This window comes from Mustela erminea, chromosome 21, assembly GCF_009829155.1.
Source record: "Mustela erminea isolate mMusErm1 chromosome 21, mMusErm1.Pri, whole genome shotgun sequence".
Lineage (NCBI taxonomy): Eukaryota > Metazoa > Chordata > Mammalia > Carnivora > Mustelidae > Mustela > Mustela erminea.
Window position 1 is genome coordinate 2,277,476 of NC_045634.1, and position 27,855 is coordinate 2,305,330.

Here is a 27,855-nt window from a genome sequence, read left to right on the forward strand (position 1 = left end):
AACTAGTCTTAGGTTTTTAAGTATATATGACAAAATTGAATATGGGGTCCAAGACAACCCAAGAAAAAAATTAAATTATGAAGGTCACTAATTTCTAAAGAATACTGAATCATCGTCCAGTTCATGCCCAGTCACTGACTAATCTGTAATAAATGGGAGGAAAAGTAATAGGGTAATGTGGTTTACAGCAGAAGGGCAGAAAATGAGAAAATAAAAATTCCCATTGAACATTGCTAACATCTCATCTTTTCTCTCTAGTAAATCCTTAGTAAAGTGTGATCATGAACATACGTGATGTGTTATTTGCTAATAAAATAAAACTTATTTGCTAATAAAATAATAAGAACATCTGATAATAGTATGAGCGGCTTTATTGACTACAATGCAAGCTAAGGTATGAAGAAGAAACAATCATTTAAAAACACCAAAGACCCTTACATAGCAAAGGTTAAGAAATAAATTAAGAATCCTGCTGAGCTGAGCTGGCCTGAGGACAGGCCTCATTCACTCCGATCCTTGGGTTCTCGGTATTTCCACTGGATGTAGTCAAAGATGTCTTTCTCGCTATCCACTGGCAGAGGCTCTCCAGCAACTCCTGCAAGTACAGCGAGAAAAGAAACTTACAAACTGGTTTTGGAATTTAGTTATGAAGGTTTAGGGACGACAGCTGAATGGGGACTCACTTTCAGAAGGAAAAGAAAATGGTAACTAAAACCACTAAACTAACTAAACTAGATTAAACTAACTAAAGCCACTGAACCACGATATTGACCTCCCTCTCCCCCCATCCTCGCCCACGAGCTTGTGTTCAAGCTCTGTCACACAGATTACCAGTACTATAAAAGGAACGTGAATATCCCAACTGGGGCCACTGAAGTGATCCTAATCCACAATTTTCCTCTCTGCCGGATCTCCACCATAGTCACCGCGGATCACAGGAAATACTCTAGTTAGTTTCCTTTGTAACTCAAAATGCAGAATCTTGGGCCCCCCTCCAATTAGCTTCTGCATTTAATGAGGTGCCCATGAGGCGCGCACACATATTTACATGTAAGAACCACTGCCTTCATCTACCCGGGAAGAAAGCCCTATTTTATACTTTCAGGACAAAATGACAAAATCTTTATTTTCCTAGTAGAGAATAATAAACAAACACAGTACACTGTGAAATGTTAAAAAGCATAGATTAAGCAATTCTTACTCTTTAAACTTTTTTTATTTTTAAAAAAATTTTTAAGTAAACTCTGTCATGAGCTTGAACTCATGACCCAGAGATCAAGAGTCACATGCTTACTACTGACTGAGACAGCCAGGTGCCCTAACTCCTAAACTTTGGAAGGCATGCGGCTGAAGCTACCAGGTTTGTCCTGGCACTAAAAGCAATGATACCTAGGTTCTTCAGAAGTCTTGGAGATACATGAAAAACAAACAAACAAAAAAAACCACTTTAGACTAATAAGATTTTTTTACTGACCATCATTAATTCAGTCTAATAGAGCTAGAAAGAACTCTTGCCATCAAAGCTTCCAATTGAGGGCCTGAGAGCATGTATGGATTTAAAGACCCTTTTGTTGCCTGAGGGACTCACAATACAAAGAAACTACAATTAACTGGCAGAATTACTTAAAGGCTTTTGAGAGAAACCAAAGCTGCTAAACCAAAGTAGCCTTGAAAATAACTTTCTCTCAAGATGACCAGGATTATCTCTAATGCAGACACAAATACCCACCAGTGACTCCCAAGGGACGGATTGTGTACTCATTGATTGTGAAGCCCTTTTCTAGGGCATGAGCTCTCATATTCTTATTGAAAATATCACTCCCGGTGAAATAGAGAACACCGCAGTAATACTGATCCTTGGGTATCAACCTAAAATAAATAGATAAACAAATAAATCTCTCACCACACATTTTGAATTTGGCAAAAATAGGACTCTTATAATCAATAAGGCACAAAACACCTACAATAAGTCTATGTGGTCTAATAACCTAGGGAGGAGACTATCATCAGGTAGACTGTTGAAATTACTCCAAGCTCGCAGTTAGTCTAGCTTTCAGTAAACTATGTCCTGCAAGACGTGTGGGGAAAAGAAAAGCAGGAGCATGTATTACAACTAACTTGCCCGTAGTTAACTACTTTTGAGCTGTGGAAGGCATCACGATGAGATACAAATCTAGAGAAAATAGATGATATTCTGTAGACAGTCATTATTCTTTGCATATTTTCAGGCTAAGCATTGTCTATACCACAAACATACAGCATTTCAGAATGAAAGGGGGTTCTAGACATTTAGGTGAATTCCAAGATACACAGAGGACAAGGAAAAAGGGAAAAATTAATAGGTCAGCAACAAATTTCGAGTAATACCTTATATCAATTCTCCTGTGTGGATACTCCTTTTCATCATTTTTACTGGGAAGCTGGCAAACACCCTAAAATGGATATTTCAAAGAATGCTTAAAAGACGTTTTTAAACTTCAGGCTTAACTTTAATCGAATGTTGTTAAATGTGAGGTTTTTGCTTTGAATGCAAGCAGTTTTAGACTCCTGGGCACTTTTAACTTAGTGGCTTTTCTATGCAGTATGTCTTGTCACCACCTTCCTCTTGTACTTTGTGGTAATTGAAGAACTACAGGAAACAGCAGGCAAGGATTCTAGGTATGAGGGTTTGGTCTTTGTGTGATTCCAAACAAGAGCTAATCAGGGAAAGCATCACACATGAAAGACACAGACCAAAACAAACAGAAAAGCAACCTGGAAGAAACAATGATGATGGAGGGAGGACAATCAGCTATTAGTAATATTCCAAGATAAAAGAAAATATTCCATACATGAAGGTCAGAATATTACAAAAAAAGAACACTTAAGAAAAAGGTTTAAATCAAAATTAAAAGTAGGAGAGCAGAAGTAGAAGAGTTTAAAATTGAGGAAATCTCCCAGAAACAGAAAAGACAGATGAAAAATAGGAAAACTGTAAAGGATAAGAAAATTACAGGATCATTTTCTTTCTTCTCTACAGGTGAGTTTTCATTATACTTCTACAGTTTTCAAACAAACGTTATCAAGGTCTATTTAGTAATCTTTTTCCTTTTACAGAAAAATGGGCCAAAATTCTGGACTGGGGAGCAACCCATAAATATATAAAAAGAGCCATAAATATCAGAAACTTCCAATTAAAAAAGTTTCAAATGCCACACTCAAAGAAAAGCACACATGTGACAGGCTTCTGGTCCTAAAGAATAGTCAACTTAGTACACAGATCACTAAACACTATACTTTTTCACTTAGTAACATAGAAAAATTAAAACCTAGAATCTAAAATGGGTATTTTCTTTAGCAGTTGCTATGGCTGAGAGATTAAATGAAACCTGTTTATCTTCAAAATATGAAACCTACCTTCTTAGGCATTAACAAGTTCCAACTCAACCTTCAAATGGATCAGAAATGCTTTCCATCTGGAATTACCATGAGGTATTACCTTGCGGATATGGATGTTCGAGTGCCACAGGCAATGATCTTGCCGTTTGTCACATCAGTAATAGGATTTTGTCTAATGGCTTTGTTCCTTTCCTAAAGGCTCATTTTATTTCCTGCACTTTTTCTGAAGTGTTAATGTTAAGGAATTCCTCTGTATTATTGTAAATTCTTTATTAGATTGAGTGGATTAGTGTTGTTTGGCATTTCAATTGAGTAGCTTCATGCAGAGCGTCTGAAATAAAGCCCCTTTTGTTGCCCCAGGGTAGTCAAGGGATCTTCTATTGTCCCTTGAATCCTTACTGTAGATAGATATTTCACAGAAAATCATCCCGAGCCAAACTTGCACAAAATGCTAAAATCTGAAAGGTACTCACCATATATGAGGAAAACAGGCATCTAAATGCAGAGGAAAATTTTATTCTCCTTCCAAAAGCTATTTTATTCATAGGAAGGATAACTCAATTACCTAAAATCATGACTTTACAAGAGTATCTGAAGCATTAACCCTGGCTTTCCTGAGGTTTGGAGACTATTAGTTTACAGGAATTCATGTTTTGAAGAGTACTTGAAAAACACATGAATGGTCATGGGTTTTTTTTGTTTTTTAAGATTTTATTTATTTATTTGACAGAGATCACACGTATGCAGAGAGGCAGGCAGAGAGAGGGAGAAGGAAGCAGGCTCCCCGCGGAGCAGAGAGCCCGATGCGGGGCTCTCTCCCAGGACCTGATGCAGGGCTCAATCCCACCACCCCTGAATCATGACCTGACCCGAAAGCAGAGGCTTTAACCCACTGAGCCACCCAGGTGCCCCGAATGGTCATGTTTTAAACAACAGTCAATAGTTACGTTAACAAGAGGTTTTGAAATCAAGTGGATATAGAATAAGAATGGTTTATTCCACTCTATATTTCTGTTTTTTGTAATCTCTATGCCCAACATGGGGTTTGAACTCACAACCCCAAGATCAAGAGTCCCATGGTCCACTGACTGAGCCAGCCAGGCGCCCAGGTTTATTCCACCTTGTAAGCTGAATTCACTGTGTGGCCAATTTCCTTTCAGAAACAGAGATCCCAGCTTCTTGGGCTATCTTTGCTAATAATCTCACCCCCTCATCAATGCTCTGACTCCTGCCACGCTTCCCTGACAGGCTAACTCTCTGACCTCGAGTCCTTCTCCAAGGCTCCGCCCCTCATATAGGCGGTTTCCAGCCATCCTAGTCAATGGGTTTCCTGCACATCCATCTACACAAACCCTGCTCTTCCTCTTTTAAAAATAGTACTTGTTATCTTAACCTAACATGCAATTTACTTATTTATTATGTTCATTGTTAACTACCAGTCCCTTCTCAAACCCCCAAATATAAATTCAGTTGAAATTCACTGGTACATCCCAAGCTCCTAGAATAGTGCTGGGGACGTTAAGAGATGCTTAATACATAGTTGATGAACTAGCCGAACACACCTCCTCATCCCACTGGTGCTCATTCTCCCTGTCTTGTTCTTCCACACCTCCATTCTCCCTCACTTTCTGACCCTCTTTTTGTTTCCCAATTTACTCCTTACCAGTCGCTTTCATGGATCTGCTTCCAAACAAATATTACATCTACATTATATTATATTGTATTATATTAGCATGGCACTGTACAATTCTTTGGGGATCCAGTCATATGAAGATACATGTACAAACCCTTTCAAGTTTCCATGTATATTACTTAATTTGATCTGCATAATAGTCCCTTGACACAGGAGAAGTGTATCATTTTAGATGAATTTATTAAGGCCTTACAGAAGCAAAGCAACTTGCCTAACATCATACAATTAATTAGTAATGGAGACAGAGAAAGATTTGATAGCTTCCATATCCAAGTTTATTCCTTCATAATGCAACACACACCCTTTCCTCTGCAACTAGATATAAATCATCTCTTATTGCTTCTACAATAAATTGATTTGAGAGCAAATCTGGACTGCTCCTCACCCCAACAAATACTAATTATAAATGTCAAAACTGCAGGCTCAAACACGGCATTTTTTAAGCTTCAGAGACTATATGAGCCACACGTTCAGTACCTGAACTTTATACGAAAGCCATCCATCCACTGAGATGGATTAAAGCCATCCATCCACTGAGATGGATTCCGGCATCACAACACAAAGGCCTTAGTTTCCAGCTCTAACTGTCAAGTTACCTTGCTCAATTGTCAAATCAAAAACAAAAACTGCTTTCTATTTTTTTAACCTGCTTTCTTCTGGAAATAGATGTGAGGGATTCTCTTTCTGGCAATAGCTGTCTGTGTGCTGCTAGGAATACGAAAGGGATTGGGAAGGCCAGAGAGTGCAAAGGTTTCCCCAAGTCTAGCCCTGTCCTAGGACTGGTGAGTGGCCCTAGTCTTTCAAGCGTCACACACACAGTAAGGGCTGCATCAGCCTGGTTGCAGCAGTCACTGGAATCTGACTGTGAGACAAAGGTCTTCTCTGCTACACTGAGCAGCTACTACTGAAATAAGCCCATTCCACCACTGCCAGCGACTCTGCATGTTCACATTCACATGGTTACCCACCTTTCCCTTTCAGCTTATATGCAGGCCACCAGCTTGCAATGTTTCTTTGTATTCTTGCTAGCTGGATTAATAGCCTCTGCTGTGTGTAAGGCTAATATACCTCTGGGTTATTAGCCTCTGTGTTTCTTCTGGATCTCTCTTTGAGCACAGCACAATACTATTCAAACTGCAAAAAAAAAAAAAAAAAAAAAAAAAAGCTTCTGCTACCACATCGCATAATTACCTTCCTGGTCGTTGACTCTGGAAAGAGCTGATGGGCTTCTCCAGTACGAAGACTGAGGGCCTTTCGCAGAGATGACTATTGGAGGTAGACAGTTGGGGCAGAAAGGGTACCCAGAATATGCTCAGGCATACCAGGACACTTTGTTAACAATGAAAAAATTTTTTCAACTTGTCTAGCATGTGTTATTTTTAGGATTTTATCTGAGTGTTCTTTAAATGTAAAATTTGTGCACATTCATTTTAAGAATTGATAAAATCAATCTCAGTTTAAAAGGGATACTCCTAGAACATATATCAACCCTATTTTGAATAACATCTCCTGTGTCTAAGGGCGCCTGGGTGGCTCAGTTGTTAAGCCTCTGCCTTCAGCTCAGGTCATGATCCCAGGGTCTTGGGATCGAGCCCCACATCGGGCTCCCTACTTGGCGGGGAGCCTGCTTCTCCCTCTGCCTCTGCCTGCCTCTCCCCCTGCTGTGCTCTCTCTCTGTGTGTCAAATAAATTAATTAATTAATTAAAATCTTTAGAGTTTAAACAACAACAAGCATCTCATGTGTCTATTTCTGGGCATAGAGTAAAAGCTCTGAATCTGATAGATTTGGGAGAACAGTTCATAGATTTGATTCCCAAAGACTGACTAGAATTTTTATTTTTACTTTTCCCAAAGTTCTTTTGAAAACGTTATAAAATGTGGTCAACTTGGGCGATACAGTTTCACAGCCAATTAAAATCACCATACTGAATTTAATGACATCATTTTTTGGGTGTCTCATAAATATACACAACATAAAGTCTGCCATTTTAACCATGTTTAAGTGTGCGGTTCTGCAGCGTTAAGTATATTCACGTTGTTGTGCAACTACCACCAGCATCAGCCTCCAGAACTTTTCATCCTCCCCAACTGAAACTTTGTATCTGTTACAGAGTAACTCCCTCTTCCCCTTCCCTATAGGCCCCTGGCAGGCACTATATTCTACTTTCTGAAAGACACGATATTTCAATCATCTATATCAACCATCTTCTACTTTTAAGCCAAAAGCACTGTCAAATCCATGCAGTAAGACTCAGGCTAATATTAGCATGTCCGCTCCCCCAAGGCACAGTCTCTTTCCATTTCACGCAAAGAACTTGGGAAAATGGGGACTCAAAGTATGAATTTCAGGGAGTGGTAGAAGAAAGGTAACTGTTAACCATAGTCCTAGATTGCCATTTGCCTTCCTGTCAGTTTTCATGCAGGGACATTTATTAACCTTTTTAAATGCATTTGGCATTTGTCTTGACTCTTCAAAGCTTTATCTCCTAGGAAGATTACAGGATTTTAACAGTTCATCATGACGGGTGTCACTGGGAAAATCTCGGCGAGCATCCCCTCCTATTAACTCCTCTGCTTACCGTGCCACAGAACTTGTCTGTATCACACACCCCGATTTCTTTTCTTTCTTTGGTGTTGTAATAGATTAACATTCTTCAGACACTTCTAACCTTGTGTACTAAAGAATTCTGAGTCAGAGAATATGAGAACATTTGCTATTTTAAGGAAAACTTATGATGCATCAAAGTCACTTACAGAAATTTTAAAAAGAAGTAGATTATGCCTAATTATGTATTCCAATGGCACAGATTATTTACAAAGTGGGGCATTTAAAGCAAAATTCTTTACTAAAATATTCTGAGATTAGCATCCTGTTAAGTCTTCTTTCTATAAATTCTCATGGATATGCTATTTATTGACTGTAACGCTAAGATGTGGTGAGGTCACATACTCAGAATAGGTACTGACCAGTTTCCAAGGGTTTTTTTTCCCAGAAGTGTTAACTCAAAAGAGTACTTACCATGAACTTTGTTTCACCTTTTGACAGAGTATCTGTAATAAAATGGACCTTCTGTAATTGCTCCACAACACGATGTAACAGCTTTGGCTGTAGAAACATAAATAGGAAACAAGAAAAAAAGCAATTACTCTTTTATACCAAGAAAACATTTTTAACAGGAGTTTTCTGATTATCTATGGAGAAATGCCTAGTTTCCCTCTAAGTACTTTTTTCTCCTAACACAAAATTCACTTATCAAATGAAACATCTTTTTAGGAACCATCATTCTTCACCAATATCATGATACCCCCAAATACACATCATCTGTGTTTATCTGTGTCATTAAATCAAAAAGTTAGCTGCTTCATCTTTAAAAGGTATATATTCTAAAATCAAAAATGTTTTGCCTGCATGGGTTTTTAAATAGGAATAAAGTTTCTTAATATAATATTGTTTAATAGAAAAATATCCCCTTAATGAAAACCTGAATATTATACTGGATATTTCTAAAATATCCATGAAAGACAATAAATACTTCTGGCAATGTTTTACTAAATTTCATTTTGTTTTTCCAAAATCAGACTACTCCCTCCATTCCTTGTAGAACACCACTGTATATCCCCAGGGATATCCAGTGGTGTATATCCTGTATATCCTGTCAAGGATATCCAGTGGTGTATATCCTGTCAACCACAAGAATATACAGTGGTGTATATCCCTTTGCCTTTTATAAAATTCAGTCAGTACAAAGCACTTACATTGACTTTTCAGAAAGATTAAAACAACAATTCATTCGAAAATATCCAATTATCATTTTGAAAATGATATTCACTGCTGTGTAACACTTGGCACATTTGATTATAAATTCTGTGGTACCTGTTTGGTTGATTCAGAGGTAAAGCTTGGATGGGTCAGAAGAACGTCCATGTCACCACTGGACTCTGCGCCTATGATCATAAAACATATGAATGGAATTCTCTCCACAAAAATCTATCAGGCAAACGGAGCCAAAGTGATGTCACATTGAGAAGCCTTACTTCTTATAGCCTAACTTTCTTTTTCATTGTACTTCATATTCACAATTAGTTACAAGACTTCAATTTCCTGTCCAACTATTCAGGTATATTGATGTCAACAGAAGAATCTGGGATAATAACAGTAATTGACATTAGACATGCATTATATACAATTGCTAAATGTATTAAAAATGCACCTAAATAATTACTCAATAACGGATTAAAACATTTAAAAACAACATTCTTGCAAAGATGACATTCAAATGGCCAACAGACACATGAAAAAATGCTCATCATCATGAAAATGCAAATTAAAACCACAATGAGCTACCACCTTACACCTGTCAGAACAGCTAATATCAACAACACTAGAACCAACAGGTGTTGGTGATGAGGCTATAGAGAAAGGAGAGCCCTTCCTGTGCTGTTGGTGAGAATGCAAACTGCTGCAGCCACTCTGGAATACAGTATGGAGGTTCCCCCCAAAATTAAAAATAGAACTACCATATGATCCTAGAATTCCACTACTCCATATTTACCCAAATAAAATAAAAACACTAATTCAAAAAGATACATGCATTCCTATGTTTATTGCAGCATGATTTACAATAGCCAAAACAGGTGACCATCTATCCATGGATAGATGAATGGATAAAGAAGATGTGGTATATATACACACAACAGCATATTACCCAGCCATTAAAAAAACAATGAATCTTACCATCGGCAACAACATGGGTGAATGTAGAGTGTATTATGCTAACTGAAATAAGTCAGCCACAGAAAGACAAATACCATATGATTTCACTCTTACGCGGAACTTAAGAAGCAAGACAGACAAAGTCAAAAACCAGATTCTTAAATATAGGGAACAAACTAGTGGTTGCTAGAGAGGATGTGGGTAGGTGGGGATGGGTGAAATAGGTGAAGGGAATCATGATGAGGTCTGAGAAGTGTATGGAATTGTTGAATCATTAAATTGTACACCTGAAAATAACTCTATATTATACTTGGATTTAACATTTAGTTTTATTATATAATATTTAAATATTAAATATAAACATTTAAATAACATTAAATATAATAATATAATAAAATATAAATTTAAAACGCTTTTTAAAAAATACACCTATGAACACTATATATATATATATATATATATATATATACCTCAAATTAAACAATATGTCCTAACTCTGTGAAGATTAATTAGAAAATCCATTTCAATTCTTATGACTGAATTCATTTAATGAATACTGGTAAAAAATTACTATTATGGTATCATGGATAAGAATATAGTATTTGAGGGACACCTGAGTGGTTCAGTCAGTTAAGCATCTACTTTCAATTCTGGTCATGATCTCAGGGTCCTGGAATGGAGCCCCACATCAAGCTCCCTGCTTAGTGGGGAGTCTGTTCTCCCTCTCCCTCTGCCCCTAGCTCTATCCCAAATAAATAAATAAAATCTTACAAAAAAAGAATATAGCATTTTATAATGACAGATTTTTGATCTGATCCCCCACTCTACAATCACATAACTTTAGGAAGATTATATAAAATTGTTTATACTTCCTTTTATTATAATACTATGAAATTTTGTCTCCATTTAAATAGATTTTTTTCACTTTAAATTTTTTTTCAACACTGCAAATAAGTACTATATATTCCTCTAGGTCTCAGTTTTTCTGTCTATAAACTAGTAAAAACCATTCTATAGGTCATTGTGCAACTAAAAACATATGTGAAAGCATTTAGAATAGGACCTGCCACACAGCTGGATAAAATAATACTATTTCCTTTCTTTGTATTTTTAGAAGTACAATACATGCAAAGCATTTTTTTTTTCCTTCCAAGATTTTACTTAATTCAAGTTAGCTGGGGTGCCTGTGTGGCTCAGTTGTTAAGCGTCTGCCTTTGGCTCAGATCATGATCCCGGGTCCTGGGATCAAGCCCTGCATCAGGTTCCCTGAGTGGGAACTGGCTTCTTCCTCTCCCACTCCCCCTGCTTGTGTTCCCTCTCTCGCTGTGTCTGTCAAATAAATATATAAAATCCTTAAAATAAATAAATAAATTCAAGTTAGTTAACATAAAGTGTAGTTTTAGTTTCAGGAGTAGAATTTAGTGATTCGTCACTTACATATAAGTAAAACATGTTTTTGGTCACCAAAGTCATGGCAGTGTCTCTAGACCACCATCTTATACATCAATAACGTTTAACCAGATATTTCAACATAAAGAAGACTAGATTCAATGTGTACTGATTCCAGCACATTCATGGAAGCTATTTTAAGAAAAAAAATTTTTGTCTTCTTTTCATTTCTTTCTCTTAAAAGTTGTGTCTTTTACCATCTACCTATCACCAAAAATGTATTACTCTATCCATTTAAAAAGCAAACAATTATTTAGCAAAAAAGGGAAAATAATCCAAGAATCTATTAACAAAAGAACAGATAAAGAAAGTATGGAACATCCACATAACCAAATGTTATGTAGCTATAAAAAATAATAAGGATGCTCTCTACATACTGATGTGGAAAGATCTCCAAGAGGTATTTTTAAGTGAAAGAAATAAGGTACAGTACTGTGTATATATTATGTTACTTTTGTGAAAGAAAGGGGGAAGAGGACAACAAGAATGTATATGCACTGGATAAAGAAGATGTGCTACAAATTTACAATGAAGTATTACTCAGCCGTAAAAAGGGATGAGATCTTGTCATTTGTGACAACATGGGAGGGACCTAGAAGGTATTATGCTAAGTGAAAGAAGTCTGACAGAGAAACAAAAATACCACATGACTCACTTATCTGTGGAACCTAAAAAACAAACCAAATATAAACAAAACAGAAACTGGCTTACACATACAGAGAACTAGTAGTTGCCAGAGGTGGGGGTAGGAGGGGAATGGATAAAATAGGTGAAGGGGATTAGGAAATACACACTTCCAATCATAAAATAAGTAAGTCATGGGGATGAAAAGTACATCATAGTTAACACAATATCACATTAACATTGTATGATGACGGATGGTAACTACATTTATTGTGGTGGGCACGGTGTAGTGTAAAGAATTGTTATCCCTATGCTGTATGCCTGAAACTAATGTAACACTACGTGTCAACTATACTTGAATAATAAAAATTTTTTAAATAAATAAAAATTTAAAATGGGAAAAAACAATGTATATTCACATTTATTTATGTTTACATGTAAAACCACTGAAAGAACACACAAGAAAGTGATCATTCATAGGACAGTGGTGGGAGGGAGTGGGGAGAATGAACTAGGACAGGGGAAAAGGCAGATTCTTAGTGTATACCTTTTTTATATTAAAACATGCAACCATATAATAATAAATAATAAAAGTAATAATAAAGTAATAACATAATAATAAAAGTAAAAATGATAATAACAAAATAATAAAAGTAAAAATAAAACAGAAATATGGGAATCCAGAAAGGCAGTCATCTTCAACTGAGCATGCTTTTGGCTTGCTGTATATCCAAGTCTGTGTTTTGCAAAATTTAGATTCCAAGGCCCACCCTAAGAAGATTCTTATTTAGTAGGTTTGCAGCAGGATATAACAATGTGTATTTTTTTTTAAACTTTCTAGGTACTTCTGATGCACAGAAAGACTTGACAACTGGTTAACTTTAATCCTCTCTTTTGCAAATATGAAAAACAGGATGATGTGGAGAGAGAGCGTCAATCTACAGTGACAGTAGATTTGGCCTCAGGACCCAATTCCTTAGGCCCCAGTTCAACATTCTTTCTACTTATCAGCAATTATGGATTTAGCACTTTTTCTCCCTAACTCCAGATTCTTACAGCAGCTACCCCGGGAATTTGGGATCGCTCATCATCTACTGCCTAACTGAAACTCCAAAGGTGGCCAGAGATTCAGTCAGATATCTATGCCAAAAGTTTTAAATCAAGTTTTTGTATTTCAATTTTTAAAGTTAATATTTTAAAATTATTTTACCCTTCCAAATTTTGAGCCAGTAAGAAACCAGGGTTCCCTTGGTTCTCACTTAGCTTGTATTTACATATGAAAAGGATATCTTCCGAAGGACCTGGTTGTTGAGAGAACTGGTTTGGAACTCGTGTTTCAGTGACATTATTTTTAGATCCATTATAGAAAACTCAGAAAATAAAAGAAGTAAAAAAACCCCACAAAACACCCCACCACCTACCCACAGCTCACTAGCATCTAGCCAGATAGTCACTCTTGGATTTTAATATACATAAAATTATTCTATAAAATTTATTGAAACTAGTCATTAAAATATCCTATAATAAAATCAGGATGAATTTCCTTTCATTTCTAATACATATTCCTATCTATAGACAAATAAACTTAACTAATACGCTACTGAAGTAACACAAATTACATCTCTTTGATCCATTTTTTGGTACACATTAGGCAATTTTAACATCACGGCATGAATAACCTAAGATTAAGAAGTATGTTACCTCTTCTGAAACTGCCACAGACTGTAGCAATGTATTCAGAATCCACTTTTTTAACTTCATTTAGTACAATATCCTAATAGAAAAAAAATTAAGTCAGTATTCTAAAAATGGCTTTTCACCAAGTGACATTCTCAATTCTAATCAGAGAATACAATTTAAATTTAGCACACTCTTACTTGCATTTGTAACATCTCTTCCCGAGGAATTCTTTTCTCAAAGTCCTCAAAATATCTATAAAGACAGAATAAGTAGACAAAAGATTTTTGTGAAATTTAAATCTTCTTAAAAAGTAAATTGCCTACTATATGACGTGCCTTTATACCAGCAGATCATTCAAAAATCAAGACTGAAGGGGCGCCTGGGTGGCTCAGAGGTTTAAGCCTCTGTCTTTGGCTCAGGTCATAATTTCAGTGTCCTGGGATCGAGCCCCACATCGGGCTCTCTGCTTGGCGGGGGGCCTGCTTCCTCCTCTCTCTGTGCCTGCCTCTCTGCCTACCTGTGATCTCTGTCTGTCAAATAAATAAATAAAATCTTTAAAAAAAAAAAAAATCAAGACTGAAGTTCAGTAAGAAGATAACAGTAAAACTGAGGGATGGGAATAGGTTTATTTCTTAACTTAAACCAAAATATTTAAATGCCATCCTTTTTGATATTCCAGATACTTCATCTAAACTTGTTTTCAGTAAACTTCACCTTCATATACCAAGAGTAAATAAATATATTTAAATTAGTATGTTTCCAAATTAGTCTGCTCCCTACTGGCAAGTCAAGGGCTTACAGTTTATTGCTCTTATATCCTGCAAAATTTTATTTTAAAACATTATCCAGATAACATTAGGCTAAGTGAAAGAAGCCAGTCAAAAGACTATATATTGTATGATTTCATTTATATGAAATGTCCAGAAAAGGCAAATCTACATTGATAAAAAGTACATTAGTGGGTTGTCAGAAGCAGACCAGGACAGAGAAGGGCAGCTGGGGAGAAATGGGGAGTGAAGGCCAACAGATATGGCCTTTTTGGGATAAACAAAGATGTTGTAAAATCAACTTCAGTAATGGTTGTACAGCTCTATGAATGTACTAAAAACCATGGAACTGTACACATTAAATGGGTGAATCGTATGATATATGAATATTTCAATAAGGCTGTTGTAAAAATCTCAGTATGAAATAACTAAAGTGATAAAGCACTGGATCAAAAGTCATTCTCACAACAACCAGTTCTTCAGAAGATCTCTATTACATAAACACAAGAACAGTGAGAACATCCTGGTCCCCTACTGGCTCCAAGTCTTGGAAGAGCAGTGTCTTAAGTTTAAGGTACATGTTTATGTACGATGCATTAGAAAAAAATCAGTTAGAAAAGGGGTTCCAGATGGTATCCAGCACATGAGATAATTATAGATGCATGCTGAGGTACAACATTCCTACTAGTTATTCCCACACTGTTATTTAGATGTTTGGGTTTTTTTTCTCTTTTTCTGTTTTTAATTTAGCATTCCATGTTCATGTCCTAGCTTCTTGGGGAGAGACTAAACTTCTTAAGAGCTTTACTGGCCCTGTTTATTTCCTTACCCTGGACCTAATGCAGTGCTTTCCACAATGTTTAAGCACAAAATAAACACCCGCTGAATGACTGATGTACTCAGCCCTACATGCTTTAAGAGGAAGTTCTTCACTGAAGTCAAGAGAATGAGGGAAACATTCAAAACAAGAAAACAAACAGAAGGTAATAACAAAACGTGTGAAAACAGGCATATTATCTATCAAAGTCCGCAACAAATCTTAGCATTCCTGAATAGAGAAAAGGTCGTGTTTAGTTAAATTTGAAGAATTATTGTGGTGTATGGAAGAATGGCTATAAGAAATTCTATTACGTTTCAGGTGTCAAAAGAAAATTTGCTATCTTACTTCAACCCAATTCGTTGATGATGGTTCAACTTTTCTTCATTTTTTCTGAGATCTGTACAGAAGACACATAAAGTTAAGGTGCTAATTTAAATATTTTTGGGAAGAAGTCGCTTAATTTTGTGATTCTTTTTACAAAGGACTACTAGGAAAATACGCTGAAATGACTTTGAAAAGATAAGAAAAAAAAGAAAAGAAAAAATTCAGATATTAAGAACTAGATAAAATGTTCTTCAAATCAATGTAGTTAAAATTGAACAGTTGATTTCATGATCATTTTACTTACTGAATCAAAATTTCAATTATAGTTAAACAGAATAATAGATAAAACATACCAGGATCATACCATACTACACTAACTATAGTAAAAGGCAGCCTTATAAGAGCTCACATTGCTAACTTACAGCGACAGCAGCAGTAGCAACCACAACTTTTGAATGTTTTATGAATAAGTATTTATATTGCCCATCGGCTGTTCATTCACTCCTTCATTCGATTAGTATTTATTGAGTAATAACTTGTGCAGTCACTGTGCTTAAAATTCTGTTGAAAGGAGAGGTATTATTTTCATTATTTAAAAACCGTCATATCATAACATCATATCTTAAATCTAAAAGTAACTTAAGGATGCCTGTATGGCTCAGTCGGTTAAGCCCCCAATTCTTGCTTTCAGCTCAGGTCATGGTCTTAGGGTGCTGAGATGAAGCCCCATTTGGGGCTCTGTGCTCAGTAGGGATCTGCTTCTCTCCCTCTGCATGTGCCCCTCCCCCGCTTATGTGCACTTACTACCTCTCGTTCTCTCTCAAATAAATAAAAATATAAATCTTTACAAATAAATAAACAAAATTTACTTAATTCCACTTGGATGTTCCTTTACTGGGCACGAGTATGGGAGTAGCCTGTATGCTCCCAAAACAACTCCCATCTGTGGTCACCTTTACATACTCACAAACATAAATTCTCTCTGGAGATATAAAATGGAGAGAAATAAGCATCTTTATGATACATGGAGCAATTAATATTTCTCAGAGCTGTATGTACACAGTAAACACTAAAAATTCAATGGAAATAATGGCATAGATGTTGATGGTTATATTATGTATCCATGAATTGTTAAATAATGTAAAAAATATTACAGCAGATCTCTGACACTTCCAAGGTATGCAACTTTTGGGAAACAAATTCTTGACCCCTTTGGCCAGTATTTCACTCAGATAAACCAAATATGCCACAGGCAGAAAAGCACAAACCCTTTTGGAGACACAAACACAGTATAGAGCTCATTCTCTCTTATAGGACTCACACAAATTCTTAACTTTAAGTATTACTAATTAATCATGCATCTTAAGGGTCAGTTACTATTTGTAAGTACTTACTAGGTACCAACCATTGTCCACTAAGTGCTTTTCATACATTACTGCATTAAGCCATGTGAGGCAGAAATTGTGATAGCATTTTGTAGCTAAGAAACCAAAGCATCCTAGTCATCCATTCTAATCAAGTGTGGTGGAGAATGGATTCAAACCCAGATCAGTCCCTAGAATCCATCCACTTAACCATTTGGGTACAAATAACTGAATTCACAAATAAACCCCACATGTCACAGACATACTGCAACAAATCTCTATTTCTATCTCCATCTATAGTATACCCTTAAAAGTATGAAGAAATAACTTATATTCAAAAGATTGCTAGGTTTAAGGAAAAGGTTTTATAATTTCTTGACTTAGACTCTACTTTTATTACTTTTTTGAAAGCAAAAATTCCTTTAATAAAAATTGCAAGCCTCTTACAGAATCTTTCTCAATATGAATCACTTGGCCTTTAGGCTCAATGTGTAGGATTCTGTTGTCCAAAATTTTATTGGAGAAACGAATGCCATTCAAATCTAAAAATCTGCAAATGAAATCATTCTAAACCAAGAAGCCACTTCTTGCTTTTCTTGATTTTCTTCTAAGTTATAAACATAAACATGTTAAACACAGGAATAAAAACTAAACTTTATACCTATTCTCTACTGTAGAGTTAAAAAGAAAATCTTAGCATCCTTTCTTATTAGTTGAGAAAAGGTTTCTCAAGTTCTAGTTTGCTAGAGCATTAACCATCCTTCAGGAGCATATCTGACTTGGAATTGATGACCTATTATACATACTCACCTTCTAATGTTTTAATTCCTTCATCTACAAACTTCCTTGCAGCAGATGGACTACAATGAAAGAAAAGCATTATCTCAATATCAAGTGAAACTCAATATCAATGAAACTCAATATTAATACTGTCTTCTCTTGTCAAAGAGTTACTATGGAGCTAAACAAGACCTGCTAAAGTGTTGTGGTTATTTTGGTGACTTTATCCAAAAAGAATTCTTGAAGCCTCAATTTAGGAAGACAACCATAAACCTGGACATGAAAAAGAAATCTAAGCATTTAGGTGTTATAATGTACATGTACTTTATTCATAAAACAGACATACACACAGGAAAACAGATCACCCATTCAAGTAAGTTTAACTGAGGGCCTGTTATGGGCCAGAAACTCTTCTAGGCATTGAAAATACAGCAGAAATAAGATGAATAAGTGCCTTGGTCTTACTTACTTACATTGCAGTGAGTAGAGAGAAAAAAATAAACAGGTATATAAACAAACACAAAAAATCAGGTAAATGAATTAAAATAGGGTAATGTGACAGAGTGGATGGGTCCTACTTTGGACTGGGTAGCAAGGGAAGGCCTGTGAAATGGTATTTAAACCGAAATTTTATTTTTATTTATTTATTTATCTTTAAGTATGTATGTATTTATTTATTTATTTATTTATTGGGGAGAGAGAGAGAGAGGGAGAGACAGCAAGAGAGGGAACACAAGCAGGGGGAGTGTGAGATGGAGAAGCAGGCTCCCCACCAAGCAGGGAGCCCAATGCGGGACTCAATCCCAGGACCCTGGGATAATGACCTGAGCCGAAGGCAGATGCTTAACGACTGAGCCACCCAGCTCCCCTAAACTGAAATTTTAATGGCAAAGTATCTTTGTACAGAAACTGTGATACAAAAGCAGATACTCATAGCAGAAAGGCAGTGTGGCACAAAAGAAGTAGAACTAAATTAGAAGTCAGCAAATACGGGTTCTAATTCTGACTCTGCCAGTTATCCCACTTTCTGTATTCAGTGTTCTTGCTAGAAAAGAAGGATAATAATACAGAGGCTCTCTGAAACAACTTCTAACACTTTAGAATGGCCTTAAGTCCCTAAGGAGTCATGCTCATTTTCAGTATACAAAGTTTAAAAATTTAGTATATTTTAGAATAACTTTCATCAAAATGTTGCCATTTAAATGAAAAATCACCACATATCTAAAAGACTGCCTCGGGGCGCCTGGGTGGCTCTACCTTCAGAGCATCTGCCTTCAGCTCAGGTCATGATCCTGGGGTGGGTCCTGGGGTCAAACCCCACATTGGGCTCCAGGCTCAGCGGGAAGCCTGCTTCTCCCTCTCCCACACCCCCTGCTTGTGTTCCCTCTCTCTCTGTATGTCTCTCTCAAATGAATACATAAAATCTTAAAAAAAAAAAAAAAAAAAAAAAAAAGACTGCCTCATTCCATAAAGATGAGACTTAAGTAAGGTATTATAACCTTATAGTGGTTTTTTCCTAAGATTTTATTTTTTAAGTAATCTCTACACCCAATGTGGGGCTCAAACTTACAACCCCAAGATCAAGAGTCGCATGCTCCACTGACTGTATCTGGCAGGTGCCCCACAGCCTTAATGTTTGAATGTTAATCTTTATGTTGTCAAGAAGTCTCCAAGAAGCCCGCTTTGGTGGTAACTCAATTTTAAGATAAAGATTCCTTCATTAAAAAAAATGCTTGGGTGCTTGTTCTAAAATTATAAGGCACTATGTTAGGCGCTATGAAAAAACAGTTTAAATGCTTAAGATAAATGTCATGCTCAGCAAGGCAAAAGAGGCATAATCTGCAGGGAGTGAGAAGCTATATGTGTTAGTGGAGTTCAGAAGGAGATTATTTCTGGCTGGGGAATCAAACTGGTTTTATGAAGGAGGTAACATTTGCCTTGAATGGGCTTTTCAAGTAGAGGTAGCACCAGAAAGACCAGCCTCAGACACATAAGATATGGAAGAGTGAACTATATGGTCAAGGACAAGGACAAAGACAAAGAAAAGGTACAGGTCTTGAAGAGAAATAGCATGTACTTATTTCAGCTCACATAAAAAAAATAAAACCAACCCAACTACTGTGTCTGCTTAGAAAATGTTTCTTACCCGATGCCACTAACTCGAGTCAGAAAATTGATAGATGAACTCGTGTCATCCTGCCGAATCTTTAAGAAAAAAAAAAAAAAGTCTAGTAATGATTTAGGAATGCTTTGAGGACTTAAATGATCTTATTGGAAATGTACTCTTAAGTCTGCTTAAGAGACCTGAAGAGCCATTTATATTTGCCTGGATAAACATCAATGGTTCTAGATAAGTAACAAAGCAGATGAAGATGTCTCATCTCTACCTTATCCCATACTTTAAAAATGCTTATTTATAAAAGACTCTAAGTAGTATAATTATTATCAGGATGAAATAAAACCATAAAAATGCTTCAGAGAGTTTAAGAATAGAAATTCTAAAATATAACAATGTCTTATCAAAGCTTATAATTTACCTTCTGAATGATACTGAATATAAGGTGCTAATTCTAGCAAAGACGTTAACAATCTCTAAAATGCCACATAAAATAACTAAGTATTTTACAGGAACAATATTCAAAGTTTTTTAAATAGAACACTTAAAGCCATAAACTCCACTCTTCTTTTCCCTCCTAGTCTCACCAGGTAAATAACATGTCACCCTGCAATGATGCTACATGATAGCTGCTATAAAGGCAGACACTATCATTGAATAAGCAAACAAGTTAAAACTTTACCTTTTCCAGCTTACGCAATTTTCCAGTTGCTAAAAATTCATCAATCTTTTCAGCAATCTTTGTTCCTACTCCAGGCTAATAGAAAATTAAAAATATAAAATTTACATAAATAGAATGCTTACCAAATCACTCAAAGATAAGGTAAAAAATAAGAAATGATAAAAAAAAATGATAGTCACATAACCAGTTTTAAAACAAAGGACACAGAAAATTGAACTATGGTGAAAATACATATTCTCCCAACAAAATCTTTTAAATGATGACAAAAGAGAAGCCCTAATAAAACAATTCTAAATGACTTTTTAAAAAATTAATTTTTGTTGTAGAAAAATTAGAAAAAAGTTGCATATAGAAAAAATATAAATCATTTGTTAATTTCATTGCCCTGAAAATTAAAATAAACTATAATCTCATCACCTAACATCTGCTACATACACTTCTTTTCTGCTTATATACGTAAGCAGAGTTATATGTACATGTACATATATATTTGTATATATACATATTTTATTTTTCTTACAAAAATAGAATCATTCTGCTTTGTAAAGTACATTTTTTTAACTTAAAATACATCACAAACTTCCGTATCAGTATATAAATACAACTTCAATATCTTTAATGGCTGCGTGGTATATCATTGTATGACTATACCATAATTTACTTAACACATACCCTACTACCAGAGACATTTAGATAGTTTACAAGTTCTAATATAACAATATCATGAATTTCCTCTAGAGCAGAGGTTTTAAGCTTTTGCACTGTCCTCACCTTGGGATGTGTTAAAACACAGAATGCCTAGAATTTCTGGCTTAATAGGTTGCATTTATTTACTTACTTATTTATTTATTTAAGGTAAACTCTATACCCAGCGTGGGGCTTGAACTCATGACCCTGAAATCAAGAATCACATGCTCTACTGACCAGTCAGCGAAGTGCCCCAATAGGCTGCATTTCTAACAAGTTCCCAGGTGATGCTGCTACCGTCTAGGTAGGGCACTTTGAGAATACTGCTCTAGAACTGCACAGCCACCTCACGGGACACTTTAAGTTTACATTATTAAAATTAAAAAAGATCATTCATCAGTCCCTTTAACCACACTTCAAGAGCTCACTGGCCAAATGTCACTCATGGTTACCATTAATGGACAGCACTGCTCCAGAATATAGGCCCTATAAGAGCAGAGATCCTGTTTTTACTGGTTTACCCCCAGCACCTTGGCATATTGGTGCTCAAAAATTATGAACTAATGAACCCTTATATACATATATCTCTACTAGTTTCCTCAAAATAAATTCCTCAAGATAAAGTGGAATTGCTAGGACAAAGGACATATACATCTTGCCAACATTCTGCTAGATTATCCTTCAGCAAAGCTAGAAATAACCAAGATTTCCATCATTAGTAACTGAATGTCTTTTTCCACATCTTTATCCATACTGTGTAATATTTGATACTTTGATCGCACCATACAGCATCTTGTTTTAATTTGCAACTCTGATTATTAGTGAAGTTGAACTCTTTTTCATGTTTTTGACTTTTTATTTCCTTTTAATTTTTATTCTTCTCCTTTAAATAAGGGCTTTTTTAGAGGAGTTACAGGTTCACAGCAAAATTGACCACAAGTACACAGTTCCCATATACCCACAGCCCCCACAAACGGCACAGCCTAGTCAATTATCAACATTTCCCACCAGAGTGCTACATTTGGTATAACTGATGAACGTACACTGAAATATCATCATCAAAGTTTACATTAGGGTTCATTCTTGGTGGTGTTGACCCTCTCTAAATGTTCAAATGCATCAATATGTCCTACTATCTCTTAGCCCTAAGTTCACCCTTCTATATTTTTGATTTATTTAATGTTTAAGTGTTCCAAGACTACTTAATGCATATTCAAGTTCTAAAAATAGCAATTATCAGACAGAAATAAACAAGACTTAGCAAGAAAAATCGAGAAGAAAATAAAAACTGCTCAGGTATCTCATTTCCTATATCAGAAGATACATACCTAAAGCAATTTAGGCCCAGGCTATTTTCTATAACCTAACATTAAAGATTAAAACGCACTCATTTCAGAAATATCAGATTTCTAGAATTATTGAAAAGCACTCTCATGTGCCAAAGAGTAGGTCAGTGATTCTTAATAAAATAGTAGAAAGGAATAATGATGAGATTTTCATATTAAGTACAGTGTTGTGCAAAGGGAATTTTGGATGTTTGTGTTCTTTTTAGGGATATACCATAGGCTCAGATTTGCATAAAGTGCATCAGAGCTTGTAAAAGTTTGAATCTAGTGAGTGTGTATGCTACCTGCACTTAACACAAAAAGAAAATCCAATTACTGATAAAAGGAGAACAGAATGGAAGCAGAAGTGGCTCTGGAGGTTAATAACGCATGAGTTCACCAAGCTCAGTAATCTGGTGACACAAGACAGAAACTCAGAATTAAAATCCAATATATTTATATCTTCATTGGCTAGTCTACTTGGGGAGGATATACTGATGTTGAGAACTGTTTATAGCACACAGGATTTAAAACCTATATACCAGGGCATGGTTAGCATCGAGTAATAAATTCAAGATGAAGATGTGACACATGATTAATGTGGATAACCTGTCACTCAATCATAAAATGAACAAGATTTATGGTAATTTTAAGTTCCTGAAAGGTGAAAATACAAGGATATTTAGGGTTCATACTCTGAAGTATATATACACACCCATTTGTGAACACAAATGGATAAAGAAAAACAGAAGAAAGCAGTAACTATCAGGACCTACACTAATCAAAAGCCACATATGTTTGACATGTTTAACAAAAGATAAATAAGACACAATCCACGATTTTGAGAAACTTAGAATCTTTCAGTGAGATTTAGATGAAAGAGAATAATCTATCAATAGACAGGCTTTTCTAGGATATTCTTAGCAATATTAATGTAAATTACCAAGACATGTGACCCTCTAGGAACCGTGACACTGTGACACAGCATATAGGGCTTTAAGAAAATTACAAAGAAGAGGTTACATGCAGTAATATATAAAGGGGCTTAATTATGTGATTAGTAGGTAAGATTTCTTTGGGAACACCAAGTCTCATTAACTCACATAAATTCCTACATCTGAGGATCAGAAAAAGAAAGCTAGAGACCAGACATGCCAATACCATTCTGTCACTATACAGTTCCTGAGGACTAACACTCAAGCTGAAATTGAATGTGAGTATATGTATATATGCCAAGATATAGAAAAAAATTATAATTACATATACTTAAAGCAAATTTCAATCATACCCTTCCCAGCGGTAGGTGTGGTGAAAACAGGAGTGGTGAAATCTGCCTGTGTGAGTCCAAGCAGCTTCAGAGAGGCAAATTGAGTTTTGTGGGAATCCACCAAATTCGTCCATGTGTGAACTCTTCCATCACCTTGCTCACTAAACTTACCAATTTCTTAGCTTCTGCTCCACTCTTTATTTTGTGTGGGTACTTCGCTATCACAGATGCTGCTTTTCTATAAAGAGAATAAAAAAAGAAATCTAGTGAGGTCTTAATTTTTCTTAAACTAGAATACACATGAGCAAATACGCAGCTTCAATTTTTATCACGATCACTAATTTTCCACATTTGTGTCAAACTTAAAAAAACTCAAGGGGAGCTGGCAGACACTTGCACAACTTTCAGAAGTATCTTGAAAATCCTCACATGTGAGGATAACATAACTTTACCTGTATGTTTAAAACCAGGAAGATTCAGCAAACCAGTAGCCTTTCCTTTTTGGGATGAAGCTAGTTTTATTTATTTATTTGTTTATTCATTTATTTGTTTATTTATTTATTAAAAAGGTTTATTTATTTATTTATTTATTTGACAGACAATTACAAGTAGGCAGAGAGGCAGGCAGAGAGAGAGGAGGGGAAGCAGGCTCCCTGCTGAGCAGAGAGCCCGATGCGGGCTCGATCCCAGGATCCTGGGATCCTGGGATCCTGAGATCATGACCTGAGCCGAAGGCAGAGGCCTCAACCCACTAAGCCACCCAGGCGCCCTGAAGCTAGTTTTCAGAGTGTTCCTAACTCTCATAAAAATGTGCCACCTAGTGGTATTTGGACTACTGGATGCCAAACTGGCTTAAGGATGGTGTTTTTTAAGATTTAGTTCTTTATTTTAGAGAGGGGAGAGAGAGCAAGAGACAGAGAGAGAGCAGCGTATGGAGAGGGGCAGGGGACAAGAGAGAATCCCAAGCAGACGCCCCTCTAAGCTTGGAGCCCTAAGCAGGGCTTGATCCCATGACCAAGACCAGAATCTGAGCAGAAACCAAGAGTCAGACGCTCAACTGACTGCGCCACCCAGCTGCCCCTGGATGGCTGTTTTTATTTTTTAAAAAATATTTTATTTATTTATTTCACAGAGATCACAAGTAGGCAGAGAGGCAGGCAGAGAGAGAAGGGGAAGCAGGCTCCTTGCTGAGCAGAGAGCCCAATGCGGGGCTCGATCCCAGGACCCTGGGATCATGAGCTGAGGCGAAGGCAGAGGCTTTAACCCACTGAGCCACCCAGGCGCCCCTGGATGGCTGTTTTTAAATTCATGGCTTAAAACTGCAATTGCACTCCCCTGCGTCCTAATACTTATGTTCTTTTCTTTCATTGCTCTCATTTCTGTACCACATAAAGCACTGACCTGATTCTTGCCCATCTCCACACACATCCAGTTCAGTAATCTGGTGACACACTGGGCACACCCTGGGAGCTCACTGATGGTCTCCTGTCTATAATTTCCACGCTAAATGTAGTTTAGCAGTGATGCTGACAAAAGCCAGGGCACATCTAAGTCTCAAGTATAAATACTGGGTAGTCTGTTCTAATATATATAAACCTTTAAATTTAGATTTCAACTTCTCTATTAGCATATTACCATTGATGAGTCTGGAAAAGTAGGTTGAGGGCAGTTTGTTGAGGGAATTGTTTCAGTAAAGACAAGTAGTTCCAGACAAATGGTATCATGAGGCAAAGCCTGAAGGAAAGAAGAATTAAAGCAGCAAGGTTTTCTGGATGCCACAATGCATTTGGGGTTTACTATGGTAAAAAGGAAACATTTAGTTATCTGATATGGAAGAATGACAGGATCAGATAACTATTTTCAAAAGAATACTTTGACCAAAATTAAGAGAAATGTATAATCAGGTACATGTAGACAACACCTGCTTTTCCAGACTTATTTCCCACTCAGGCAAAGTGAATTACTGATTTCCAGGAAAATATTATACTCCTTCAGGTCTCAATGCCTTTTGGCACATTTTGTTTCCTTTGTCTAGACTGTTCTTCCTTTCACTTATCCCCTGACAATTTCCTTCAAATGAAATACCTCCTCTCTGAACTTAAATAGAATACAGAGTTGACTCTCTTATTTCTAAATCAAATGCGTGGATGAAGAGTACAATTACTTTAAACAGGCAGTCAAGACAGATAAAGAAAGGAGCATAATCAGTTTTTAATTATGTTGAATGGAAGGGAAGGGGAGAGTTGAGCTCAATTTTGAAAAGATTAAGATAAAGGTAACAGTGGCCTAAAAATCTTGAGAAAAGCCCAATGAGATACAGATTTGGAGTCAATGACATAACCAGTATCCAAAGCCAAGAACGGTTAAGATTGCCAAGGAAACTATGAAAACCAGGGGGGAAAAAATGGGACTAAGGGCAGACTTCCAGGAACTACCAACATTGAAAGGAAGATGTAAGAGGTCAAAAAACAGATATGAGTGTCATCACGGGATTCAAGAGTAAGACTTGAATGGAACGAGCTAATGGTAAATGCTAATGAGAGTCCAATAAGGTGAGATGTAGGTGAGAGCATTTTCAGAAGAATGGCAGGATGGAAATTATACCACAGTGAGATAATGAACGACTAGGGCTGAGGAAACCGAAGCAAGACAGATAATTCAAGCAGTTTAACTGTAAAGTGGAGGAAACAGACAGGAGCTAGCTAGAGGGCAGAGGGAAGTTAAGACTGCTTTGTTTTTGCTATCAAGAGCTGAGGGACTTAGACATGTCTGTAGGCTGAGGGCACAAGTAACTGGTAGTGGGAGTCGTGCCTACCATGAGGGCGCTGGTGAGTTGGAAAAGGAGCGGATCCTAGGATCAGCCAAACACCAAACAGATGGGGATAGGATTCCTTGAATCACATCTATTTCACAGCACAGACCTCATCCGCTGTCTTTCATTGTGGCTTAAAATCAAACTGTATGATCAGCAATTCATATTTGATCATGGGAAAAACACACATCAGCTACGCCCATTTTCAGTCAGAACTGGGAACTCATCAGAAATGACCCTACATTGTTCTGCCCAAATTAACCCTGAAATATTGCAGTAAGGTACCACCAGAGAGTCAATACCCTCAGTCCTTGCTTTTTTCTCCTCTTGCGTGTGGTCCAAATACCCCCTAACCCCTCGGCCCCGTTAACTGCCACACGTCCGAGGACTCGGGCTACCCAAGAACGCTGCGCCGTCCCACCTGTAAGCATTGTACTTGTGGATTGCCTGGTTCACGTTCTTCTCGAAGTTTGCGAGTTCTGCAAAGGCAACAAGAGCCTGGGGTGAACAAGAACCGCGAGTAAACCAACGAGAGCTGAGTTTTCCAGAAGGGGATCTAGCACCTTTGTAGGAGACAGTGAACCCCCGCTTGTACACGGGCCAGGCCAAAGACAGCCCAAATGGTGACACAGGAATCCCCCGCCGGACTGACATTCAGCCGCCAGCAATGGGCGCCGAAGGAAGACCCGCACGGAAGACTACCCGCCGCAGCCGGCCGACCCCATCCACAGGGCTGAAGGGACGGGTGAGAAGCAGGGGAAGGCAATGAAGTGGGAAGAAAGGAGAAGAAAGCCAGAGGCGCCCGGCCCGGTGCTAACCTGTGAGCATGTCGGTGATTCCCCCGTTGAGCGTCTCCTGCGGCGCCTTCCGTTTGCTCATGGTGGCTCGCACCCGAGGACCGCAGAGGGCTCAGAGCCGGGGACTGGCCCCCTCTCCCAGCTTTAAGGAGGGGCCGGCACTTGGAGAGGGGGGCAGGACCAGCCTGGCCCCGGCAAAGCCAGCCAGACCCACTGAACAATGGCCGCCTCTGACAGGAGGCGCGGCGCACGGCGCGCGGGGTGACGTCACGCGCTCGGGGCGTGCCGGGGGGCGCGGCTGGAGCGGGGCTCCCGCGGCGCGTGAAGGAAGGGATCGCGAAGGTGAGGGAGACCTGGGAGGGGAGTCTGGGCCAGAGCTCGGGTTGGGTAGCCGGTTTTTTGTGGGAAGACCTGGGTTCTTAACCTAAGACGTGATGTCTGTCCTCCCAGCACGTTGCTCCGGATTCCTCTCCCCAGGAGGGGAAGAACGAGGAGTCGGACTGGGAAGTCCCCGCTTCAGGTGGCGGGGTGCGAGGCAGCGGCGGCGGAGACGGCTTGTGTGCGCGTCTCATCCG

At 37.5% G+C, this 27,855-nt stretch overlaps 1 protein-coding gene across 1 annotated transcript; it reads right to left on the reverse strand.

Moving 5' to 3' along the window:
* Positions 1-353: 353 nt before the first annotated feature.
* On the reverse strand, positions 354-27,532 carry POLB (DNA polymerase beta). The gene is made up of 14 exons (XM_032329065.1): positions 27,302-27,532; positions 26,905-26,962; positions 23,843-23,909; positions 20,393-20,467; positions 19,741-19,799; positions 17,625-17,674; positions 15,472-15,523; positions 13,737-13,791; positions 13,561-13,633; positions 8,947-9,017; positions 8,092-8,178; positions 2,368-2,432; positions 1,730-1,869; positions 354-595 (listed from the first exon to the last, which is right to left on the reverse strand). The coding sequence occupies exons 1-14, from the start codon at positions 27,360-27,362 to the stop codon at positions 501-503; spliced, it is 1,008 nt and encodes a 335-aa protein (XP_032184956.1). The 5' UTR covers positions 27,363-27,532; the 3' UTR covers positions 354-500.
* Between the last annotated feature and the right edge of the window lie 323 nt (positions 27,533-27,855).